Source organism: Paralichthys olivaceus, chromosome 13 (assembly GCF_024713975.1).
Source record: "Paralichthys olivaceus isolate ysfri-2021 chromosome 13, ASM2471397v2, whole genome shotgun sequence".
Classification (NCBI taxonomy): domain Eukaryota; kingdom Metazoa; phylum Chordata; class Actinopteri; order Pleuronectiformes; family Paralichthyidae; genus Paralichthys; species Paralichthys olivaceus.
Window position 1 is genome coordinate 3,416,768 of NC_091105.1, and position 26,959 is coordinate 3,443,726.

At 42.0% G+C, this 26,959-nt stretch overlaps 1 protein-coding gene across 7 annotated transcripts in view; it reads right to left on the reverse strand.

Moving 5' to 3' along the window:
- The window catches only part of dgkb (diacylglycerol kinase, beta), a 56,549-nt gene that overhangs the window by 23,455 nt on the left and 6,135 nt on the right, over positions 1-26,959 (reverse strand). For 5 of the 7 annotated variants that reach the window (XM_069537291.1, XM_069537290.1, XM_069537287.1 and 2 more), the window contains exons 5-22: positions 25,389-25,514; positions 20,020-20,096; positions 19,295-19,315; positions 18,665-18,812; positions 16,888-17,025; positions 14,525-14,574; positions 13,377-13,451; positions 13,052-13,171; positions 12,420-12,537; positions 11,852-11,940; positions 11,216-11,332; positions 10,915-11,013; positions 9,825-9,926; positions 7,899-7,972; positions 7,241-7,315; positions 5,053-5,138; positions 4,337-4,426; positions 3,317-3,477 (exon numbers count right to left, since the gene is read on the reverse strand). In XM_069537291.1, the coding sequence (XP_069393392.1) occupies positions 3,317-3,477; positions 4,337-4,426; positions 5,053-5,138; positions 7,241-7,315; positions 7,899-7,972; positions 9,825-9,926; positions 10,915-11,013; positions 11,216-11,332; positions 11,852-11,940; positions 12,420-12,537; positions 13,052-13,171; positions 13,377-13,451; positions 14,525-14,574; positions 16,888-17,025; positions 18,665-18,812; positions 19,295-19,315; positions 20,020-20,096; positions 25,389-25,458 (1,710 nt within the window). In that variant the 5' untranslated portion in view covers positions 25,459-25,514. The remainder of the gene's footprint in view (positions 1-3,316; positions 3,478-4,336; positions 4,427-5,052; positions 5,139-7,240; positions 7,316-7,898; positions 7,973-9,824; positions 9,927-10,914; positions 11,014-11,215; positions 11,333-11,851; positions 11,941-12,419; positions 12,538-13,051; positions 13,172-13,376; positions 13,452-14,524; positions 14,575-16,887; positions 17,026-18,664; positions 18,813-19,294; positions 19,316-20,019; positions 20,097-25,388; positions 25,515-26,959) is intronic. The other 2 variants (XM_069537292.1, XM_069537293.1) reach the window with 2 other exon arrangements.

A 26,959-nucleotide genomic window follows, 5' to 3' on the forward strand; every position in this document is an offset into this window, starting at 1 on the left:
CGGTTTGATGTGCCTTTCACTACAGGGGAGAGTAATGGCTTTGACAGGAGTGCCAGGGTCATTAGGGCGACTGACTGCATTATGGTAGTGGAGCGTGCTCAGTGATTAGTTCTGTCTCTCACCCTGGGCCCTGATTGAGATCATTACACTTCACGTCACTTCCACATCCTCCCAAAGGGATGGCGACATTAATTCTCCGTCCGAAAGGGGCCGTGGCAGATGCAGAGGTTCGAATTTCCCTTTTTTTTGGGGGGGGGGGGGGGGTTGATCTGTGGGATTTGAATCAATTAGAAATGTAGGTTTTACTGTAAATATTTCAGTTTGTCACTCAGGATTCGAGTCTGATCAGAAGAATGGAATAAAAATTTGAACTTCGGATCCAAGCGAACGTCGGCGGCGACTCTGCCGCTGCTGAGCTTTTGGTTTCTCGACGGCGTCATTACAGAAACAATCTGCTCCACATCTGCATAATCTCTGAGGTAATTATTAGCTTGACTTGTCGCGTAATCTTTATTGTAATTTTTTTTTTTTTTTTTTTTCCATTCGACAGAATTCGATGCCAACAAAATATTATATCACACTTAAATCCATAGAGAGCTCAAAGTCTCCATAATCCCCCACAAACAACTTCATTTGTCATCATCACGCCTGCTGGGCACTAATCCCACACACGGCAAACACAACAGGGGATGTAACGACTTTATCAACCAGACAAAGCTGATTTATCTTAATATTCTTTCACAAGTTTGTTTCAGCAACAAGGAATCAACTGGTCTCTTTAAAGGATGAGTCGTCACCAGTCTTACGCACAACGAAGTGTCCTCGGTCAAGAAACTGGACTGCACGTTAAAGGATATACATTCTGATGTATTTACTGGTTGCAACTTTCTTTTAGAAACTGTAAAAGTGCAAATTGCAGCACAGAGAGCTGTTCTCCTTTTTATCTAAAGTTCAGCGAAGCTCGACTAGAGTCTGCGGAACCTGAACTGAAGACTCAGCTGTAAAAGCTGTTGTCGGGATCAACAACACTTACAGCGATGAGTTCCAACCCACCGCTGCTACAGAGCAACATTATTAAACGGGCCGCGCGTCCGAATCTCACCAAAGTCAACACTGCACTTCTTTGAGCGCTGAACAACACACGTGTAAAGTGTGAAGTTGTTTACATGAACGGTTCTCGAGCTACATGAGCCACATACAGACAGTTTCCACCAATAGGGACTTCCAAATAAAAACACTGCTCCACAGCACTCCTAGTGGTCAAACAACCTCTTTGGGAAACCTGGATTTAAATATTTACACACTGTTTACACTGTGTATATATATATATACATTTATATATATATATATATTTCCTTACAGTTATAAGTATTGTATGTTTACGTATTATAAAGCCAATAAAGGATTATTATCTCATCTTATCTTGACCCACTCACCACAAATGCACTCAATCCTCTAAAGCCTCCATCAACATGTAGTTTGAATTAAAACATGAACTTTGTGAATATTTTGAAATGAACACTGGTATATTCAGTGATTCATGTCCACTTCCTCCTGCACACGTCACCGTATGCTGCGCACAGACAGATCCCCACCATTGTCCTCCTCTATCACAATGTTAACAAGAGCTGTCCTCTAATATCCCCTAACAGCATCATTAGGGGCCCAGGCTGGAGGTGTTATTCAACTAACATTTGTGAGGCCATGCATCACTTACGTCCCTGCCACAGTCTGTACCACTCTCACAACAGAGTGGCTCCCTCCTCTGCCACCTGCAAATGTCAATTACCATATTTCCCCCTGACATTTATCAGTAATGTCCAACATGAGCTATGTGAAATCAGTGTCATTACGGTGGAGACGGACAGGAGGGGCGCTGACGGCCGTGACACACAACAAGTCTTGTTTATTGATGAGATGGTTGAGGCTTGAGCACATCTCAATAAAGGCCTAACCAGAATGTGATCACAACAACTAAATGGACTCATTACGCCGTTACTGCAGGTGACATACACTGTTTTATTTTGGGGTTTTTTTTAATTCCACCTTCAATAACAGACGCGAGAATTATTTACAGGGGAGAATTAGATTTTCGGAGTCGTCCTCCTGTTTTGTGTTTGCTTCACCAGCGACGAACGACCGCGTCGTTACTGTAAAGCTGCAGTCGAGTGCAGTTCCCATTGTGTTAAGATCAGTGTGGTTATCGTTATAATGTTTATATATCTGATACCAGCCTGTTTTACACAGCTAATGACAAATGAAAGAATAGAAATTTAAAAATGCTATTCAGATTTATTCTAGCTGTATTGTTTTTTACAATAAATTAGATTATAAGAGACGTGAAGTCAATAATAATCAATTGTGTTTTTATTTCTCACTTTAAATTGACATTTAGCAGGAAAATAACTGGCGATATAATAAATACTTTTTCTGACTGAGTGTGTTTCATCTGGAGAATTGTGAATTTACAACACGATATCAGAAATATTCATTTTTTACTGTGTGCAAACAAAAAGGCAGAATAGTATTGTACCATCTACTTATCTTTATCTTTAAACTGGCTTTTTGATTAAATTTACCTTATCATGTTTTATCTCTGGTATGTTTTCTTGTCTTTTTTTATTAAGTGTTATCAATTGTGTTTTCATTATAAATTTTCGGCCAGTTGTTTTACTCTCGTTCCGTGAGGCACTTTGGGCGACAACTAATAGTTATGATGATAATTTCAACTTGAATGGGTTGAGTGGAGTTTTTCAGTTTTGTCTTTTAAATGCGTTGAAAAATACTGTTCAGGAGCGGAAAGTGAAAAGTTTTCTGCTACTTTGGAACTTATCACATTATTGAAGTGAGAATCAGAACAATCTCAGCTGCACCGAGGTGAGTTTCAAGTGAGAAGTGTCTGTTACACAACATGAAGAAATGCTGTCGACTCGACAAAATGACAGAGAACAAAGATTATTTTACTTCCAAAGTTATGAACTTTAATTTACTTTGACTTCGTCTCTTTTCTGCACGTTTGCATTTGTTTAACTGACTGAACAATGTTCTTCTTTTTTAAAATCAAGTTTTAAACATCCTTTGAATCCCTTGTCATTAAAGGAAAGATGCAGTTCTCAAGTTGTTTTGGTTTTTGTTCTTAACTTTATGAACTATACGAACTATAGAACTCCTAAAAAGCGATGAGGTATAAACTTTATTTTCTGTCGACAAAACGTGATGTGAAGAACTGAGCTCTCTGCGTGTTAATCCACCCACTTATGGTTCATTCACTTCCTGTCTGCTCCGCTGTGTAAACACTCAGTAACGTGGGACTCACCACTCCGATGGAGAAGTAGTTGTTTATAATGCTGTAAGGCACCAGGTCCCCTCGCTCCTCTTTGTCCGTGGGCGTGACATCGATCTTCCAGCGATCCAGCATCAACTCCGTGCTGTTCTCGATGTCCCGCAGGATCTTCAGGAGGCTCTCGCCCTCGTATCCTCGAGAAGAAGACAGAACACGAGCAGGTTAGACATTCAGATGAGGACAGAATGTGGCTGATGCCTTAAAGTGACAATAATCAAAACCGACACTGGGTTAATTCATTGATTTTTTTAATTGAGTATTGGTCATTTGTTGAAATATAGAACATGTTATAATTCTCCCTAAAGCTGCAGCTTCAGAAAAGCGATTTCCTTTTCAGATTTCATGTGATTATCGACTAATTTAAATCTGAAATGTTCTTAAGATTTGATTCTTATAATGAATAAATCCTAGTGTGTGTTTAAAAAATAGGTTTTAGTTTCCATGATGATTTAATTCTCATTTACATGATTTTTCTGCCAGGAGAAATAAAACGTATAATGTCTGACATGAAAATCATTATATTTGTAGTTAATAAATTCAAATATTTAGGTTGTGCAGCAAATGATTTAGTTTTGTTATCTTTAAATCTTAAACTCCTTGTGGTCTAATTATTATTTGACTAACTGCTCAGTCAATCAACAGAAAATTAATACGTTGTTTTGATAGTTGATGTTTTTAAGAGAAACTCGGTGAAATTTCTCAAATTTAAAGATTTTCTCTTTTCAAAAACTCAATTTCTTTGGGTTTGACGATGTCATCTTTCACAGAGTTCTTACATTTTAACATTTATCAATTAATCTATTAAGCCATAGATAAAATGAGTGATTTGTGTAAAGTCGCAATCACTTCACGAGCTTCAGTTTTTCTTAGAAGTACTTCAATCACTGGGCTCCAGAGCAGATTAGAGGTATAGACCTATATATAACTAGAAATGCGATGAGGTTAATTCAGGACAATGTATTTCACTGTAATGCATCTATTTCCTGTCAGTACCTCCCCCCCATCGCAGACATCTTGCCAGATCGTTGCCGGTGCCAAGAGGAAGTATACACACGGGGGGGTTCCTGTCCAGGTTGGCCTTATCTGGAGCAGAGGGACAAATATCACGACGAGGCGCCAAACAAAGCGAGAAAACAAAGTCAGTGCAAAGACTCGCAAAGGAAGCATCAAATCCATTTTGCAGCTCCACTTATAAAACTACAAGTCAATATGAACGTCCAGTTGCACAGTCTATTTCAAGAGACACATTTTGCCTGATGGTTATTACCTCTCTTGTTCTGATTGATAAAAAATTGAGGCAATTTATGAGAACCCAAACAGGTAACACGTCTTCAAGACCAGAGAGGATGCTGGGTGATTTTTTTTTCTTCTTTTTTTTCCTCAAATGACGGCTAATATGTTGTTTTCCAACTCGTGTAATCGTCCCATTTTACCACCCCTGAACACGCAGGCTTCGACGTAATGAAAGTGTTTATACACAAACCATAAAGTACGCTTTACCATTTCAGGCTGAACAACAAGAGTGCAGTCGGCTTTGAAATATAATAAAAACAAAACACAGTTTTTACCAAAAAAGGAAATGGAGTGTTTAAGTTGGACCATGTTGTACATTATCATGGCCTGTAGCACCGTGGGAGGTTCGAGCGTCTGTATTTCTTGTAAAATAACTCAAACAGCACAAATCTTTTTTTTCGATATATTTTCTGTACCGATGAAGTCCAGGATCCAGCCGACGGTGCCGTCCCCTCCGCAGGCCAACACTCTGAAATCAGGAACGTCTCTGAAGAAGTTCAACCTGGAACAAACACAGTTCGCTCCGAACGTTATCAACAGAGAAGTGTTCTGTTTAAAACAAAGAAATTAACATTCAAGACACGAGAGCCCAAACAGACCACGAGGGTTGAGATAAAGTTAAATCTCTGGAAGCTAAAATAAGTAAACGTATTCTTTTAAACTCTCTGTTTTCACATTATTACTTCAATATGCTATATATAAATACTTCATTTATAGTAAAGTATATACATAGTATAGTTTAAAGTATGCTATTATGATCATTGTTAGGCGCCTCCAGTGCCTTTTCATGTCAAATCCCTCGAGGTGCGTTTACTTTCTTGAGAGACGATTTAAAAAAATACCACATCTGCTCAGGTAGATTTTGTTTAATTAAAATATTTCAGCTTATTTTGTTTACACATGAGCATATTTCTCGAGCCCAGAGAAACATCTCGAACTCGCTCTAATCCCACAAAGTAACACATGTGGCATTGACAATTACTCATTCAGGGAGCTGTGCTGCCTGTCGGAGGGTTAATTGGATCATGACGGGCAATGTTCAGTGCAACTTCTTCCGTTCCTTCACAATAACAAAGCCCTAACTGAATGAACCAGCCTCCGAGCCTCGTATGGCGGCTAAATGATTCGCTCAATTACTCTCCGACTGGGACCACAAACCATGTTAGACTCAAAACAGACAGCCGCTAACATGAAAGGCAACTTTGGGGATATTTAAATACCAAGAAACAAACACTTAATTTGCCCTAATTGCATTAGCGAGGGAGCTAATTGACAGCAGTGCGTGCGGCGGCCTCGGCCTGCAGTGTCCGACGGTGACCGTTCACCTCGCTAATGTGCGCTGCAGTGCGTGCTCTTCACTAAATATTAACAAGGTTACAGCGGGGTGAGGTCACAGGGAGGAGCTGTGGGTTCAGCTTCAGATGGGCGGAGGGGGGGGGGGCAGGTGATGTTTCAGGCCATGTGCAGGGACGCCGATGGAACAGAAACAGGGGACACAAGGTCAATCCCCAAAAACTTGGAGCTGCGTCGGCTCAATCGTTGGTGACATGAAAGCTGCGCCAGCTCCAAACCTCCTGGAGGTTTTTTTTTTTTTGTTTGTATCCTGCGTGTGCCGCTGTGTATTTATTTTTTATAAAGGCAAAAAAGATTCTGTTCTCAGATCTAATCAAAGCCAAACAACGAGGCAGCACGGCGGCGAGGCATTCCTGTGCATTTCACCGCCGCTGGACGCAAACACCAAAGTGAAGGAGCCTTATGCATGTAAATGATCCATTCATTTTCTTAATCACAGATGTGAACCATAGGAAACCAGACGCCGGCCGCACCTACAGCCGGCAGAGAGCTGCTCGTCTGTATGCGCGGTCACATGTGGTATAGCAGGAGTTTCACCGCTCTCCGTCCGTCACTCATCCGTGTCGACAGCTCCTCGTTCACGTACAGACTTATGCATATGGAGCCGCCGCTCGTCTGAGGCTGCAGGATTTGTTATGAGGGAACTCACCTCATTTGTGTCTGTGGAGTTAGAGGGAACGGAGAGGAGGCTTTAATACCGCCGGCCTCCTCTCCTGCATGAGATGCTGGTTATTATACGAGAGCAACAGAAAACAGCAGCGTGTTTGTAAACACATCATTAGTCATTATGCTTTTTTAGATATAAGGAAGAATTGAGACCGTCTGTCCTCTTTCCTTCCTTTGTTCACTTGTTCTTTGCTTAGTTTTTTCCTTCTTCCTTTCCTTTATCCTTCCTCCTATGTAAAGTTTTTCCTCATGCACTTTTTTTTGCAGTGGGGAAAAAAAAGGTAACGTACTTCATATATATTTTACTATTGAAAACTTTAAACTAAAGATGATGTATGGTGTATTGCGAAAACGAATAGTTTTATTTATTTTTACGATATAAAAATAGCACATTCAGGCCCATAGTTATGATTAAAAATCCTCTGAACTGCACCAATCAGACTCAAAACTTTACCCTAAAGCTTCATTTCATTCATTTAAGCTTTAACTTCAATTCAAAGTTTTACCTTCAGCAGTTTGTTAAAAAGGTCAAATATTTAAATCACTTTAATTCTTGTCCACGTCTCTGTAAAGTCACCTACGTACCCCGGCATGGGTCCGTTTTTGGCCAGGTTGTAAACTTGTCTCGGGTTCAGAAGATACTGGAACTTTCTGTAAATCCTTCAGGAGTGAAGATGCAAAGAGATCAACGTTAGAGAAATCCACAACATCAACACTTACAACAAAAAAAAAAAATATTGAACATGTGTCAGAAAAACGTAGATTCAGTGTCAGAAGTGTCGGTGATGGGCGACGTCCAATCAGAGCGTGACGCTGCGGTGGACTGGGCAGTGGGGAGGGACATCGCCAAAGTCCCCTTGAGGAGAAACCATTAGAAAGACTAATTCATTTTAATTTCAATTTCATTATATCAACTGGCTGAAGTCATACTTTGATCTCATAATTTAAATGAATGAGGGCCGGCGTAATAAGGAGTGAATGAATATGTTTCAGTAATAACCCAATTAGCCCTGGGTTAAAGAAGGGGGACCAGCCAGGGCCGTGACAGTGAGGGGGGTGTGTGTCTTTGTGTGTGTCTGTGTGTGTGTGACGGAAGGTGGCCAGCGTTAGGTAAATGCTATTGTGTTTTTATTTGACTGAGGGAGCCTAAAGCAGCCGGCAGCCAGAGGCCACGCCGCTGCCGTGGCTCTGCGGGGCTGGAGCGGCCTCTCGCAGCGTGTTGAGACAGATTGTGTGCCCTCACCTCTCTCCCTGCTTCCCCCCGCTCTTCGGATTGACAAACACGAGCAGAGGATGAGTGCCCTCTATTGTTGTGATCTGAATGGGAGATGTCAAAACAAACCGTCGGTGTTGGGAGACTGCAGGATGCTTCACAGGAATTCACTTTCAAGCCATATCCCCTCAGACGGTGCATCGAGCAACATGCGTTTGATAAAACTGTGGGTTTCCTGATACCTGCTCTCGGTGCTGAGGTGTGGCTGCTCGCTGCACCTTTTGGAACCAGTCCTGTTTAATCTGGAGTTAATCCCAATGTCTAATCACAGGAAATGTATTTTTAACAACAACAATGTTCCTTTTTCTGCTGAGGTTAATTTCAGTGATATGGTTGACTCCTCTAAAGTCTGTTTCCAACAGCCACCAACATGTGGCTTCTGTCTCCATCATTTACTTTCAGGTGAAATGATGGAAACACGACGTCCCTGGTGAAAGAGCTAATTTGGTAAAACTGCGTGTAGAGAGCGTCGCCGTTATCGCCTGTTTGTGGCGTAGAACTCGATGCACCAGCGGGAAAAAACAGAGACTCCTCTGCTGGCAATGGGAACGAAGTTAATCGACTTTTGTTTTCTAAAAAATGTGCGATATCTTCTAATTTTTGCGTGAAAGAGTTTGTGAGTGGTGCAACATCTGAGCTCTACGACACAGAGGAAGGAGCCGAAGTACAATCTTAGGATTTTAGGATAAATTCATGTTTGGTTTTGGTCCGTTTTGGATTTTATTAGCTCACAAATCATATTAAAATCAGAATGAATCAGCCTAGTATATTCATAATCATATATGCTGTGTAGATAAATACGGATTAAGCGCAGTAGTTTGTGTCTTTAAGGGAAAGTCGATAAAAGAACTACAGAATAAATGTGTCACACTAAAATAAATAATACATCAATCATCACAAAACTTGGTCGATATTAAAGTTGTTGTTGAACGATGGTGAATGATTGTACAGTAAATGCACTTTCAGTAAAACAACCCTCGTCTACCTCTCAACTGGAAAACTCATGACTCATAATTTCGTCGTCAGCGCTTCCTAATTGACGGGGCACTTTGTCTCGTGTGACGTGAAAAAAAAAAGCATTTTCCCGTTTCTCTGGCGAAGCCGCGGACAGACAGACACTCGACCCACATGAGCGCCACGTAAACAAGCGCTGATCCAGCGGGCCCCTGTTCGAGTCGCCCTTCCTGCCGTCAGCCTGCAACAACTCTCCCCGTGCTCGCCCTGACACAGATGAAGCGCTTAACTCCCCCCTGTCTGCTATCCCAGCAGGCCGAGGGTGAATTAATGAGCTCCCTGTCCAGTCTGGAGTGATCCATTACTTCCTGTAATTATAAATAATAATCTTGATTATTACGCTGGTTAGCCAGCGAGAGGCAGAGATGGATGTGCCTGGGATATGATTCATCATATTTCTCTCTGAGCCACGCGCAGACGAGCAGTCGCCACAGACGACGGCAGGTTTCCATCGCTGACAGATACTAGAGAGGATCAGGCCGGACTCGACTGAACGTTCCAGCGTCTGCAGATCCCATCGGACCCCACGACGCCAGGCACAGGTTCAGAACACGACATTCAACAGTAAAGGTTTGATGCATGACGTCTCTTAAATTTAACCCTTGAACCCAATATGAGATCTGTGCAGGCAAACACTAGGTGGAGGAAGTCTCCTCCTGGCTAGAATAGGATTTATAATTCTGTTGATTACTTTTAGATTCCTACATGATTTAACTTTACATGTTAAAAAATTCAGTCCAGACTTGTGACAAAGTCAAATTCAGCGTTGTTTGTGTTAGCAAACTATAGACTGATGTTTTATAAAACTATCACACTTCAGTTTATGTTATTTTACCATATTTGTATGTATTTGGACACGACCGTATTGTCTCGCAGTCTTACCTGCAGTCCTTGTCCGTCCACTGTGACCGAGTTCGCTCTCTGCATCTTCCCTCGACTCGACTGACTGGACCTGGAGTCTTTCCTCAGCGTCGACTGTCTCTCCTGGGGTCAAAGGTCAAGCAGTGACATTTCAAAACACAAATAATTGAATAATAAATTTCTGCTATTAACAAAAAGTGATTGTCCTTTTTTTTAAATCCAATTATTGCTTTTCATTTACTTTACTTGTGGGTGTTTCAGTTGTAACATGAGCTGTAACAGGGCAAGAAGAAGAATATTTTTTTATTACTTTTGCATTAACAACCCTCATGCTACATGAATAAATTATAAAATTTTAAGGACCTGTAGTTTCCCTACAATCCATTAATCTAAAAAGTGACCTATTTGAGCTTGTTCTTATTATAGGTTCTGAGTAATTCCTTTTGAATAACTGCTTTTATTAACCCTGCAGAAAATACAAATGTAATGTAATGGACCAATAAATCAAACAAATAAAAGGTTTAAATGCCCAGTGTGTATGATTTATATCAAAAGTATAATATGAATCTTTATATTTTCATTAGTATATAATCAAATTAAAATATGGATCATCATATTTTTTTAAAATTAGTATCAGTAATTAGTAATAAGAATCAGCTCTGCCATAGAACAGACAAACCAAATCATTCCCGTTTTCTTTTACGTTACCTGAAGGCCACCTTATTTTTTTCTAAACGTTAGGAAGAGGAGGATGAAGCTAAGTATATTCAGCTGGTTGCAATACGCAACTTCACCACTAGAGTTCACTAAATCCTACACACTGAACTTTAAAAAAAATTATACGCATCAATAATTAAGATTTCAACGAGCAGTTTATTCTGTCTTTTCCCCCGAACTTTGGAACTAATCTTTAGAAATGAGAAAAATAATTGTGATTTCAGAGCCGAATGTGCAGCCTGATGACTGGATCCTCTCTCTCTTCCACTTCGGAGCTGTGAATTTCCCCCGGGAGGATCGATAAAGCCTCATCACGTCCCCCTCAGATCAACACGGTGTCAAACGAGGTCGGCCTCGTGACGGGGGCCCTGACCGGAGAGGAGAGAGCTCTTACCAGAACAACGGGGCAGATGGAGTTGGGGGGCAGGATGTGATCCTTCAGGGGTCCACAGTCACACTCAGGCTTCACGTGGGAGGCGCACTTGTTATGGAGCTGGAGGAAAACTCGTGTTATTAACCGCAGAGGTTTATGTACATTTTCAGGACTTTGTTTGCGTTGCATGTGTCGCTGCTTCTGTTAACTTTCAGACACAAACACGTGCTCCCTGGGTGTAAATTGGCGGGATGACTTCCAGAAATGAAAGTTAAGCAACAATAAGCAGTGGGAATATAATGAGGAGGTGGCTGCCTCTCACCGTGATTTGACACCACACACAGTGGAGCCCAGTCAGACCCTGGTAACACTTAATGGTTTTGTGACACTTGTCGCACTTGGTGGGGCAGTTCCCCTCCACCCAGAAATGATGCATCACCTGCAGAGAGACGCAGAGACAACACACAGGAGAGAAGTGAGAGAACGATGGAGAGATGGAGATAGAAAGATAGAGAGATGGAGAGAAAAAAAACACACAGTAGAGAAGTGAGAAGAGAAACATAGTACAGGAAAAACAAGAAATGCACAACGCACATGGAACACAGAGAGAGAGACAGAGGGATAGAGAGAGAGAGAGTTAGATGATAGAGATATAGATGGAGAGATAGATAGATAAATAGATAGAGAGAGAGCTAAGATAGATAGAGAGAGAGAGAAAGATAGAGAAATAGATATACAGATATAGATACTTTGATCCCAGAGGACATTTAGATAAAGAACAGAAGGAAACAGAGAAAGAAGCGCAGCTCTCTGCGTCTGTGTCTTTAAACTGCTCTCAGTCGTTCACTGAGATCTTGACTGTTTTAATTCCATTAGAGGAAGAGAAACTCTCGAGCTAAGCTCCCCGAGCGTCGCTGATCCAAGCGTGCCAACTGCCAAACACTCCAATCGGACACACCTCGGTGTTTTTCTTGGACTTGACGTAGGTTTTGATGCAGGACGGAGGAGCGCGCGCCACGCAGCGCTCGTGAACCGTGTACTTGCAGACTGGGAAAGAAAAAGAAAGAAAAAAAAAAAGCATTTTTAAGACTTCCCGCTGTGAAAAGAGTCAAAGAGAGGAAAAAGAAACAGACTTTTCACAGAGTTATAAGTGACGTAGACAAAGGTTTGAGTATCTGTAGCTGAACTGAAGATGCATCTGTAAAAATCAATGAATCTGTTGAACCCTTCACAGTTCAGCTGCTGTGAGACATGAACTGAACTCTGGGTATCCTCCTGACTCCCCCCTGAGGGGCCGTGGACACAAATGTCTGACTGAGAGCCTGCAGACTTTCTGCGGAGTTTCTCCTGCCAACCTGACGTCCGCAGAACGTCCATCAGAGCAGGAGATTCTCTTCGGGATTCACGACGAGCGAGTGGGTGCGTTATTCAAGTGTGACGAGACAAACTCCAGAGGAAGTCCTGACCCGGGTCTCCGGACGTCCTCCAGAGTTCACGTGTGAGAAAAGCTGAAGTGAATCACTCACATGAGCAGCAGAGTCCCTGCTTCCCCAGTCCAATCAGCATGTTGAGACACAGGTTGCAGTACGCTGGTTTGTTGAAATGCTTCAGTCTCCACACGTGTTGACCGTCGTCTTTGACGTTCTGCAGCGAGAGAGAAAGACGATCGATCAATCAACTGAATCTATATCAATGTAGTTGGACGATCTTCAGCTTTTTCTTTTCACTGATTTATTCGTCATTTAACTTGTTGATCATTTCCCGATGAGGATTTTATTTTTATAGAACTTATTTTACTTATCAAACTAAATTGCAGCACAGACAAACGTCAGGTGTTTCAGTAATACTCATTCATAAAATATGAGCTCCAGTGGGGATTTCTGCTGGAGATGGACAAATGCTGCTCTCTAGTGGGTAAAGAATGAACTGGAGACAGAACTGGTTTGGGGGAGAACACTACAGCAGCAGGGATCCTGGACCTTTTTAAATTGATCAACTGTCTATAAAGGGAAAATAACTAAGTCATTAGAGGTGTTTGAGTGACCAACCAGGACTTTAATGAAATGTAATTTTAAAATATCAAGTCACTTTATTCTGCAGGATGTCAGAGATGATATTTCTTTCATTGGTTCGGGTCAGTAGGAAAAAGTGGACTGACCGTCTCCAGGCCCAGCAGCACCAGCAGAGGGATGGTGGTCATCCCGCCCTGGATCCACTCCTCCAGAGACACGGTGCCGTCGCGATCGTAGTCGATCTCCTGCATCATTTCCTGGAGGATCTAGAAACAGAAACCGTCGTGATGAACGATATCACCACAAGGACGGATTTAGCTGCTCAGATTAATATAAGTAAATTTAATCTATAATCAACTGCTTCAGTCAGGAGAGAATGAAGATTTAATATTAGCATCTTCAAATTATTACATTCTTTTCTTTCTCGATTCATTTAAGTTTCGAGTTAATTCATGGGCTGTGTTTTCTTACTGGTTTCAGCTCGGTCACGTCCCACTCCAGGTACTCTGCCACATGCATCATCTGGGAGATAATGTGCTCCAGCTCCTGCGGCGAGACCACAGACGCTCATTAGAGCCACAGAAACACTGTGTTTACCTTTCTGTATATTGCAGCCTTACAAAGCCATGTCACCAAATGTCTGTGCCCTGAAAAGACTGATCCACAGCGTGTAATAACAGGGTGGGGACGTCATTCTTCCGCACAGACGAGCTGCACGCAGGAAAACAAAGGCAGCGTGGGAAGAGCTGCGGAGCTGAGGGGTTAATTACAATGGTTGGGTTTCTTGAGGGGGGCAGAGGGGTTGACATTGTTATCTGGAGGCAACTGAGGCCATGTGATGCTGAGGATCAAGAGGTCACATGTTTTAAAATATAACTACAGACTTTAATTTGATTTTTGCAACAAAGTCCTACAAAGACAGCAGTGAATTCAAAACATGTTCCGTTCTCTGTTCATTTCTCTTTCAGGAAATAATGGCGGGATGTGACTAATAACTGGATACATTACAAACTCCATCACCCCACCACACTGATGCCCTCGGCCTCCTGACCCCGTTATTCCACTCACCCCCTCCTTTACACTTTCTATTCATCCACACATAAAAACACTAATGCTCTTTTATTCATAAATACAATAACAACACACGTCTATTACTTTCTTTTTCAAAAGAGTGATGGAGAGATATAGAGAAATTGATAGAGAGAGATAGAAAAGAGATAGAGAAAGAAATTAAGAGATGGGGAGAGACAGACAAACAGAGAGAGAGGGATGATAGAGAGAGAACAGAGGTAATCAAGTTGAGATAGAGAGATGGTAGTAGAGAGATAAAAGGAGATAGAAAGAGACAGATGACAGTAAGATATAAAGATGGAGTGATAGTGATAAAGAAAGAAACAGAGAGAGATAAAAAGATATTGCTGAAATTTTATAAAATCATTTGTTTAGTATTTATAATTAAGGATAATCAGAATTATTGATCATCATGTTAATGTCTCCTCTGACTTGGTGCTGGTGTTTCGGCGTTTTGGGTAAAGAAAAGAAATATTGTAAATCTGACACGTTTGTGAATATGATCAGTCAAAGTGAAATAAACAAAGTTGAAGAGGAGCCATATTTACCGAGCTGTCTAAGGAGCCGTTTCCATCTGTGTCATAGAGACGAAACATGACTGTGGAGACAGAAACAAAACGTCAGGTCACAGCATCGACACCCTGGACTCCCTCCTCTTCCTCACCCTTAACAGGGTGAGGCCACATCACCCAGTGCTCCATCTCACCTTGTTCACCCAATACAAACACAAAACCTGCATCTCCTGCAACTTCAAGTGTTTCACCATGGAAACAGACACCTCCAACATCCCGGCTGTGATTGGCCGTGCCTGAACGTCACACCCTCTAAACGCAGCAGAGTTGTAACAACAGCACGACCTGTGTGCAGATCACTGTCTCTGTGATTGTTATATATAGAATTGGCTGCTGACATCACGAGGAGTGGACGTCACATGGCGGTCGGTCAGGTCCACTAACGAGGAGATAATGGGCAGTTTCCCGAGAGACCGAGTCTTTTCGAGGCACAGGGGGCGGAGGGGTGGTGCTGGGGTCCGGAGTTGGGTGGAGGCTCGTGGTGTAACAACAAGGCGACTGTGGGGACGCAAAGACGCACCGGGAGGCAATAAAGTGCAAAACGCGGTCATGATGATCGTTGTTGACGTCTCAAGTCCAAATAAGTTGGACAGAAGAAAGTCACTATGAAAGAGAACGAATCAAAACATGTAAATGTCTTTCTTCAAAAAAAGTAGAAATATATTTATAAATGCTTTAATGAGTTAAGATAAATAAAGTTTTATGAACTGAAGCAAGAACATGTGTGTTTTTGATTTTATTTGACTCACTGGGGTCATATTTTATTCAGTCAAATACTCACACAATGCTGCGAGGGAATGATAATGTATTAACAAAAGACAGATGAATGTATTTAAAACAGAGTTTACCAGATGCCGGTCAGATTCTCCGCTGGATTTTGAGCTGTTGTTGGAGTTAAAGTTGTGAAGAAGTGACAAGAGTCCAGGTCAAACTCTGTTCATCATCTACATTTATTAACTTGATATTTAAATAATAATATATTTGTTGTTTCACTGTGACCTTCTGCTTTTAATCTCTGTGTTTTTACTACGTCCGCAAACCCTGTTGCACGAGAGATCTCTCGGCCGCCGTATTCTTTCCTTCTTTCCAAACGTTGTTAAGAAAAGTGGTGTATGAATAAATTAAGTTGGAGCATTTCTCAACTAAACCAGTAGAGGGACCCCTCCACTACAGAACATGAGTGTGGACCCAAGAGGAGGGAGAGGGGGATGCAGAGGGGGAGGGAGGGAGGGAGGGAGGGAAGGAGGGAGGGAGTTCAATGAGACATGATCCACAGTTAAATCCGTGATGTGCTCACACACATGCAGCTGAATAATTTAGTCATTCCTTCACTTAATGAGTGCAGCTCTACTCAATAATTCAGCAGCTGGATGAGAATTAGAGCATCACGGAAAAAAAATCAGACTGATGTCCAATTACGCAGCGTAGCCCTGTGAATAAATGATGTGATAAACAATTAAGAGACATGGGAATTTGTGTCAGTAAACATGCAAAAGTCTCCTCATAGGATCAGAGCTGCGGAGAGGTTTGGCAGAAATGATATCAGGTGGAAAGAGAAGAGAAAGTTGAATAACCCGGATTTGATTTGGAAATAAATTAAGAGGACAAGCTCCAGACAGAAAACACGAGTGAGAGCAGAAAATATGAAAACATGACACTGAAACTTTGGTTGTGAGCTTCTTATTTGAATTTAAAGAAAACAAAATGCTAAACGAGAAGGATGCAAATTAAACAGGAGGGTTTAAATCTACTTTTGTGTTATGTACTACTTACCACCTAAATTATATTAAACTGAATATCCGTCTGTGTTTTATTTTCACGCTTGTCGTGTTGTGTTAACGGACGGACATCGTTTAATGTCGGGCTTTAGTCTGCATGCAGCCCCCAAAGTTTCTTGAAACGCTCCTGGCTTCATTTTATTACTGAGAACCAAGAAAAATACTTGTTTCTGAATTGCTGATGTCGGTTTTATTAAAATTTTAGAAAAAGACTCAGGATTTCCATCCACCTGTTTTTATATTCGATGCTCTGCTGCTCTCTGGGACTTGATGCTGCATTTTTCCACAGAGCAGCAGATGGAGAATTTGTGGCATTACCTTCGTCCTCACTTACCCTTTGCCTTTTTCTCTGGGCTTCACTCTGACCTCACGTTGTCTTTCCACCCACTGAGGTTTTACTCAACCAGTCGCATTACATCTGCTCCCTTTAACTCACTTGTCTGGTTTTTGTATTTCGCCTTTTTATTTGTGGTTTCGAACATTAGCACGGTCTTCACACCGCTGCACGCCTGATGCTTGCTGTTTAATAACAGGATAGTAAAAAAACTGGAGGACACTCACACTCCAGCTTGTCCTCGGGACGTCCGCCCTCCAGTAACGACAGGTAACACACGATGTCCTTGAGCTGCACCGTGTCCAGAGGCTGCGGCAGAGCGGCCGTCTTCAGGGGGGTGGAGCTCCCTTTGATCAGCTTCAACCCTGCGGGGGGACGGAGACAAAAGGTCAAAACATCCTCCACATCGCTTCTAATGTTAGCCCAACAACCTGCTGGGTTAGGAAGCCTGGCATTACTCATGGTCCAACTGATCAACGGTGTCCAGTTCAACAAAAGGTCAAAGTCCTGTTTTATTTCGCTTTGTATTTGGGTTCAGGGATGTTTCCTTACAGTGGATTCATCTGTATTCTGCACAACACATGATCTAAAGTCGTAAACACCATCGAGTCCTCTCACAAACATGGAGGACCTTCTTCAGATCAGTCCTTGGAAGAAAAGACTAACATCCAGAAAGGTCCGGACCAAATGCCAGGAAACAAGAGAGCAGATCACTGCACCACCATGCCCCCTGGCACAGACTAAACTACTGGATGAAACCAAACATACTGTATAGCTGGGAAGGTAAAGATCAAGATTAATAATGAGACTGTGGCCGAAGGGAAATCTCTCCATTTATGAGTAAGTCCAATTCCTCTCACATATGAGCTTTGAGTAATGACCAAATAAAAAATATGGACACAAGCGTCCTATACTTGTTTCCCTGGCAGGCAGGCAGGCAGGCTGAGAGGACAGGTTTGGAGAGCTCAGACGTCCAGGAGGAGCTCGGAGAACCACTCCTTGGCTTTGAAGAAGCAGCCAGTTGAAGTGGCTCAGGCAGCGGATCGGGAAGCCTCTCCAGAGATTCCCTGTGGAGATGATAGTGTGTCCGAGTGGGAGGAGACACTTGGCTGACCGAGAACAGAAGTTGAAGGGATTATATATTCAACCTGGCTAAGACGCACCTCGAGATCCCTGAAGAGGTGGAAGACGTGGCTAAGGAGAAGTTATTCCTACTTGTATAATCAGTGGAGAGCGGATAGATGGATCGTAGACTGTATATAATGGTGGACGACATGACAGGTCCAAAAAGCGAAGCCAAAAAAGTGTTGATCGCATACAGATAGAAATAGCCAACGGTGAATATGTTCTCAGTGGGTTTGTAGCTTTTAAAAAGTGCCAAAAAGTTCTAGATTTCTGATGCACAAGCTGAGCATGTGTGTTCAATCACAGCTGACGGGGTCGCGGGTCCAGTTTTGACTTGGAGATAGTTGCAGGTGACGGGTCGGGTCAGACTTCCTTGAAGACTCGTGTTTGAATTGACAGAAACTGACATTTGACAAAGTGTGGGAGGTCCTCGGGACTTTGTTGTTTCATAGATCTTTAGACAAGCGGTTGGTAAACAAGTGTATTTCAGACGGGATTCCTCCTGAACCAACAATGTCCTCTTCTATGCATCATTTAGTCATCACAACATAAGAATGAGACATTAGTGTAAATCTCGTAAACAAACAAGACTCTTGCCAAGACAATTGGCAGCTTCTACACTACGATTTACATTGTGCTCCATCAGGCCGGACTTGGCAGGAGCTCTTTTAGTCTGAAGGCTCAAAACAGAAAGACGCTATTTTACAAATCAGATACGTTTCATTTAAAAATCTGTAAAAACGCTGAGGACAGAGAATAATTAACACATTGGGTGCACTGGAGCTGGAACAGATTCATATATCATTAACGGACGCAAGACAATGGCGTGTTTATACTCTGAACGTTTAGTTGGAGTAAATATTTCATTCCTACACTTACCAGAGACTTTGGGTTTGTCAGAACATGAGGGACTGGGTTTGGGGCCCTTGTTGCTAAACGACATGAAGAGATGTTGACAGAACTCTTCGGGGAGTTCGCTCTCCAGGAACGTCTGCATGAAGACCTTAAAACCCTCAAAGTCAATCTCCTGCAAACCCAAAGAGAAGACGCTGTGTGTCATGGGGAGCTGCAGAGAAACACAGGGGTTTTCAGAATGTGTGGCAGAGTTAAAGCTGCAGCCAGAGACAGTGGGTAACGGAGACACCATCTCAAAGAAGTTCAATTGTTTCTGCAGCTTATTCATTTGCTTACAATGCATGTAATGTATTTTTATTTTTCTGACAGCTTCATCCATCCTGTTGATTGCTTGCTTGCTTGACTGAATCTTTGACTCGTGTGCAGACGGACACATTAGTGGACCTGCATGTTGCATTTTGCTATATTGTGCTTGGCAAACTGACCTATTACAAGAGACTATTCAGGTGAGTAATATCTTCCTGTAAGTGGTTGCATCCCCAAATACAGTTTTTTTCTTTTTGTAGCTCTACCGCAGCTCGACAGTTCAGCGAGGAACTTCGTGAACATTTTGCAAAAAAACACCAACAATAGAGAGGAGGAGACAAAGGTTACCTGGCTGAGGATTTCCTGCTTCTGTAGCATTTAAGAAGGAAACAAACCAACAAGTTCACAGATGCAACTATTGCATTCTAAATATCCATATTACACATGTAAAGAGCCACGATACAATGCCACTTAATCATGGATGTTAAAACTATCATGCAGCAATTGTTCATGTCTAAACTGGAATAAAAGTCGTGCACTGGATTAGACTGAACGCCTGAGGTTCCGTCAGGCTTGGGTCAGGTGTCCACGCTCTATATTTCGTACTGTCGATTGAGATCATTGTGATAACTAAGAGATCTTTTCCTTAAAAAAACATCAAGAGCGCAGTTTTAGTGAGTATTTCTTTGTGTGTCTGTGCAAAAGAGTTTCATTCTCCAACAAACTGTCAAAGCCGAAAAGACAATTCCAGCCCTGAAATGTTTTTACCTGGATAAACCATTCAGCTGCAGGGGTGTGATCCAATTATTTTACGTGTTACAACAGCAGGTTACGGTTCAGCCTGGGTGTCATAATATTTTTCAGAAAATGTGTGAATGAGAATATGCAGGGGAACTGCTCCTCTGGAGAACACTATCTCAGAATCATTGTGTTTAATTATCTGTGAGAAAAGCAACAAAGCGAACAAGTACGTCATGAAACAGCCATTGTTGTGTTTATGACGACTATCAGCACATCTGGAATGAATAGACCACAAACTATTTGTTATATAATGTAGTGTAAACTGAACATACCTCCTCTGGATTGTATTTAGCCAACACACCATCTCCATGGAACTCCTGCAGCACATCTTTCAGCTTCTTGGTCGAGTCTGAGCAAATACATCAAGGACATGTTAGTGAATTTGCGTGTTGTCCATGTTGCTCTGTTTATCTTCAATAAATACACCGGATTCCCCTTCTAGTGAGGACATCGAACACTCATTTACACTGTGCTCAGCAAGCAAAGTGTGGCGGGTCATGAAGTCTGAACAGCAAATGTAGCTTGTTACTGCAAATTACTTTCTACTTTAAAATCGGCAGCATCTGCAGGGAGATACGTTCAGCCCCTGTTTGTGAGTCAGAGTTGTGAATAAGCAGCCAGACGGTTGAGGTCATGTCAGTACACAAAGTGCTCCTCACTTAACTATATGCACAGAAACCTGCAAGCTCTTTGTGTTTTTACAGGCGTAAGCTGCATTTTATAGCAGGACAATAAGGCTAACTCAATTTATGACAAACTGGGAGGATAGAGCCGAGAGGATCCACTCTGGTCAGAAAACAAGACAGGGTATAGAAAGCACGGGGATTGGAAAAACGACCCCACCCCTACTCGTCTTCCTAACGCAGCTAGTTTTACACAAACGCAAAATATCATTAAATCTTTCTTTCGTTCTTTAAGATGGACGACATGAAAAGTGAAGCCAAACATCTTGATCCCCCCCTAGTGGCTGGCAAATGACGTCACCAGAAAAAGATGGAGCGTCTATATCAGTTACATTTTGGCCGTGTGTTGTCCTTGTTAATACCGTGTATGGTTTCTGAATATTGTGCAAATTTGCTCATGAAAACCAATATCATGTTTTTAGGCTTTACATTGTTGTGAACAGGTGGATGATGTCGATCCTCCACCATGTTTGTTTTTCTCCCAAGGTTTCTCTGAGCTCCCACGTCTCTGGAATCGTCACTGTGAGATGGTTTCCAACAAACAGCAAGTGTGTGGTCTAACGTTTTGTCCAAATCGTCTTGTGTTTGCGTTGTGATTATTATAATCCCCTAAATCTGTCATTATGTTTGTCGTCTCCCACGTTTTAAAAATCTTAAACAAATCCAGAAAATGGGTAAATTTGAACTAAAATCAGGCCAATGTGTCCCCACTTGTGTAAAGATTGGAGGGACTTGGTTACAGACAGAAATAACTTGAACAGAGTCAATGTGATAATTACGACGTGCTGCCGAGCGTTTATGAGCCCTGCTGCTAAATCAATTCGCTGCACCACAGATACCAGGTTCTAATGTTACTGAAGTTAATTAGAAGGATTTTAGCACACGCGCTGGACGGCCTGGTTCATCTTCATGTATGAGCCGATCCCTGCTCATGGCAAATTACATGAAGACGTTTGTTTAAGTTCTCGTATCAGCTTCCTTTTCTTCTTCGCACGTTTTAACGCGGGCCAAATAAAGTGACTCTGGTTCTGCCTGGTGATGAAATGTCCTTCTTGAGCGGCACCGAGGAATGTTTTCAGAGCTAAGATTCCCACCTGCCATGATGGAGCAGCCGGAGACCCTCAGGGAAAGTTGCTGTTCATAAAACCGCACAGCGTGTCACTGCAGATAATCAGCAGGTGAGTTCAGCGGGGAACTGTTATAACTCTCGTCAATAACTGAAACTGGATTTATAATGAAAGTTGCAGGAAAAATCCTCACAGACGAAGAAAATAAGAAATGAAATGGACACGTAAGCTTTTTCATTAGATTTCAAGCTTTGAAAGAACCAGTCAGAAACAACGAGCTGGTTCCAAACGTACATTTCTCTTTCATTTGTTACAATGAAGTCTCAGAAAAAAGATGGTGTACATGATTTTTTGAAGCGTGAAGGAACTACACATCCCATAAACCATTGCGATTCATCCCTTTCCAACGCTCCTTGAATTAAACCTTGTTGTAGGGATTTTCAGGCCTTTGGACTATTTTCCTCATCTCTTAAAAATTCATCCATCCATCCATCCCATCATAGCAGCTAGCACTTACCTAGCACCACTCTTCCTCTTTCTACCACTCCTCTGCTTCCTAGCACTCCTGGTCTCTCCTTTCCTTTCCCCTACCGCCATCTCCTGCATATTATTACTTAATCTCTGCCCTTAAACGTAGGGTAGCATTCATTGTTACACTAAGATGTTTGTTGCTATGTAGCTTGAATGTTATGTCACCCTTGTGAGTCGCTTTGGATTATTACAGCAGAGGATTGTGGGTAGTGTAGTCCTCAATCAGACTGCAAATAAAACTTTTTCTTAAAATGCTGATATCATATGGACTTGCAGCCTTTTTATAACATCTCATAGTTTGTGGATGGTCAAAATATTATGGGGGATAATAAAAGTAACACTGTTGATCTGTTAGTTACAGCAACACCTAATGTTTACGTAATGTTGAATAAATGGAATAGAAACCTCCGTCAATTAGATGCACTGTAGTTTCCCTTGATAGCTTTTTGTTGTCGCTTTCTTGCACTAATGGGTTTCTTTTTCTCAGGGGGAATTTTACCATCAGCGTCTAGAAACAAACGAGCATGTGTCATCGTTATTGAGCATTTCTATTAACACGCCATCTACACACAACCATTACAGAGCACGGTGATTATGTGTCCACTGATTGCCTGTCACATTCACCACAGCAAAATTACAATTTATTTTCTCAATCAGGCTGATGATTTAACCATTGTGTGCCTCAGAGTAATCAGGACATTGCGTGTTTTTTTCCAAACACAATGAAGATGTTTTTCAAACTTGGAAAAAAAAAAAAAATAGAAATCTCTTAAGTAGCACTCTGCTGCACTTTGCACACAAGCAAACACATTGCATAAAGAGAAACTCTAATTGTTGTGAGCCAGATCTTAAGGTGCGTGACTGGGCGCACAGCTATTAAAGTGTTATGAAAGTGTGCACGGATCACTTTAATGAGAGAGACAGGAGGGGGGGGATGCAGGAGCGATGAGGAGGTGATGTGATGCCTATTGTTGCTGCTCAGAGAACGGGATATTTTATGACCTGTAGCTGCACAGCGTACAAAGAGTCGCCCAGAGCTCGTTGAAACATGATTATCCAAATCTGTCTCGCGTGCACACATGCCTGCACGCACACACACACACACACAGTCCGAGATGCTTTAGTTCTCTCTTGATGCTTTGTGTTCTTTCCCCTCCTTGTTCTGCTCTCTGCTTATTATTCCCACACAATTTTCATTTCGAGCTACATTGTGAAGCCTCACGTCGCTGAAACGTTCATTCAACCAACTCCAGAGCCGCCCACAAATCAAATATTTGCAAAACACGAAAACAAGGACCAGAAGCTGATTGGCTGTTGTGTGCAGCAAAGAGAAAGAGCTCCCTTACTCCCTCAGAGTGTATTGTTGTCACCAGGGACGGAGCAATTAAAAGGAAAAATGTCTTCATCAAGTCAAAAGAGATTCTGCGTGAAGAGCATTAATTATTAAGAATCTCTGAACAGAAAATACAACAGTGTTTGAAATGGCTTAAGGATGTTGCATTAAAAATAGCTGAAATACTGTATATTCACCAGCTCACACTCGGCTGCAATCACACACAGGGAGCTGATGAAAAAGCACTTAGCATCGAAAAACGATGGACTTTCTTGGCCGTCGTTTGTCTTCCCACAAACGATTTACTGTGACGGCCGTTTTTGTACTTTCAAAGCCGCCCCGACACTTCAGCGTGTGTGGGTGGTGCACAACATCCTGCGGTGAGCCTGCCAGGTAGCGTCATATTTTCCATCCCTGGTACCATTTCAAATGATGAAATGTGTCAACATCTCGGAGCGTAACATAAACTCCAGGCATCCAGAGCACAGTCTGCTGAGCTGGGGAGCCATTGGTTGGGGTTGAGGATGAATCATTCAGAGCTCTAACAGCTCCGCACGGATTAAATGCCCGAGCAGCTCGAGCTTCCTACATCAGCGAGACGAACACGCGGCAGACAATTGCAACATCAAAAATTCATCATTAGAACCGAGGGATGTTTGAGATTAACCACAGTGAATTAAATTGCAGCTCTAGCAGTGTTTCCGTGTGCAGGGAGGTCCGTGGAGGAGCAACGCCGAAGGTCTAAAAGCATAAATCTGAGTCACACTGACTTTTCCCAAAGATGTAAAAAGTAAAAATGTACCTCAGATCAAAACAACGGCAACTTTTGTGAACTAGAAGAAACTGCAGAGACTCTCTTACACAGAGACACAACTTATTTCACAATAAATGTCTTCCTGCTTTACCCTACACACAAAGATGGCAACCAAAACAGCTGCAGCAAATCATCTGACGAACGAGGTGACGAGGATCTTGTAGATTTCATTATCAAATATTCTATCTGCTGTTGATGCCTCCAACTATTTCTTTCATTCTCAAAAATGCGCATAAAAAAAGTTCACATTGCAAAGCCTGAAAAATCTGTCATTAGAAATCAGCCGAAAAGACAGAAGGCCAAAGAGACGACCACGGCTGCGTTGTCATTGTCAGAGCTGAAATCAAAAGCAAAGGAGCGGAGGAGGTCAGACGGATGTGAGAGTCACAGGAGAAGCGGAGATAAGGTTTCACCGTCACATGTTTTAATTTGAGAATTTTCCTCCAAACTCTGCTGAATTCGATGAGATGTTACGTCCAAAGTGTTATAAATAAGCCAGTGACATTTCTAACTTGGGATTCTTCAGATTCCTGTTGTCATAGTTGCTAAATCAAAGTGTTTTTCCCCCGTGGAAAAAGGGAGATCATCTTTAAAACGACTGCACAGTTTCCATTTGTACCTGGAGAAATTTCAAAACAACAAAAATGTGTGACGCAGTCTGTTGAATCACTCGTTTGTGTGACTCTGCGACAGAGTGGCTGATGCATGAGGCAAACAATTTAATTGATATTTTAGTGACTAAGGAGCAGTAAATACTGTTGCTGGCAATTAAAACTCCCAGAAGAACAATTTTCAATTTACTTTTTAATTTGTTTCCCAAAGACGTCTTTAGGAAATAACTGGCTGCTCCTTCTTCATCAGCTGTGGTTAGTTTAGCTTCACCTGTCAGACATTTATTAGTTTTATTTATTATTTATTAGGGCCTATGAGAACAGTGAGTGTGAATCAAAAGTGTAAATGGGCCGAAAACCAAAACACGTCAATTAGAGACTTCAGTCAGGTAACCGCTCTGAATCCCCTGAAAGTAACAACGAGCTTTAATTTGAAAATGAAAAAGTTTAGCACAGCTGGCTGCTCGTGTAAAAGCAGCCTGAGGGTGTGATACAGGGTGTTACTTGGAAAATGACTTTTCACACAGAGAAAGCAACAACAACAAAAAAAATCCAGCGTCTCCTGGACACATCGAACTGACACAGAGAGTAGCTCTACTCACACTGGGTGTATTCCTGTAGCAGGGCAAACTCAGCTGGGGTCAGCGTGACCCATTTGTCCTGGCAGCTCATCGTGTTCAGGCTTCGTCTCTTTGTGCGCAGAGCATTTGGCGCAGCGGGGCGTCACACTAGGGAACAGCAGCACACATCAGATCACCTGTCCCGTTAACAGCTTCTTACTTAATGACGCCGGAAGTGACAAAACAGGATGAACGTGGCTGAACTGACACAGAGCTGGAGAGGCCTGTTGGTCGTAATGAGAACATGGTGCATTTTGAAGGCTCGGTAATAATGTCCAAATGTTATATTGGAGCAGCTGTGCATCACGCTGGGTGCCATTCTACTCGTCGTGTTTCTTTATGTCTAGATTTTGAACTTTTTAAATTTGTTTTAAAGATTTTTCCTTTTTTTAAAGTCACAGATTGCTCCAAAAACTGTTAAAATGCTCCAATAAAGCTCATGATGACCAATTAGCAGCGTATTTGCAACATCTGGACTGAATTTATCCCCACAATCCAGTTTCCCTGATGGTTTTTTTTTTTTATGTAAACACATGTTTTTACTTCTTTAACACATAAAATATCCACAAGGATATTTAGAAACAACACAACCAACATCAACTCAGCTGTTTACCCATTAAATGTTTTTGTGCTAATTTGGGCTTTAAAAGCTTCAAAAGCTGGAGCTGATGTTTAGAGACGACCTTGCATCAGATCGACTGGTTGCTATGATGACAACACGATGGAGATCAAGCTAGAACGGGCTTTTGTAGGCTGGTACTTATATTTTGGATCTGAGTCCAGATTTCTGCGAGAGTTGTGTTTTTGCCAAAAGCTTTTCACACAAAATTTAGACCATTATGCAGCAAGTCAAGGTTTACAGCTGTTTTAAGGGAGAATGAGGCACAACATCCATCACATGAATAAAAAAGAGAAAGTGCAGAAAATGAATTAAAATTCAGGTTCAGCAGGTTTGTGTTGTGAAGCTGTGATTCTCCGTCATGTCAGAGTGTGGATCACATGCCTCATGAATATTCACCATGTCACAGAAGCAGAGTGTCGACCTGATATTTTGCGTTAATGAGCTGATTTATCAGTTTGACACACATCAGTCACTGTTCGTCGTATTGATCAGAACAACATCGCTGCTCTGCTGTCGAGTTTTACATGACCTCGCTTTCCCTCTGGTTTGTGTAATGAGTGTGCATGTTAGTGTGGGTGTCACTCAGCATCTGTGGGTCTGCAGATGTGCATTTGTACAATCGTGTGTGTGTGTGTGTGTTTGTGTGTGTATCAACCCTCCAGCTCCTGATGACTATAGCTCAACAAGTGGACGTGTTCATTCATGTGAAGGATGTGTGTGTTTCTGCGTGCATGTGTGTATCTAACAAACACCAATGTGCTTTTAATTAGGCATCAACGTGTGTCATTTTGTGTGGACTCTAATGCAAAGTGTGTGTGTGTGTGTGTGTGTGCATAAAACGTTGCCCATCCACAACCCCTGCAGGAAAAGGCCATGACATTAACAAAAGCTGTATGAGTTATGCACAGAGCGTCATTATTACTATACAGAT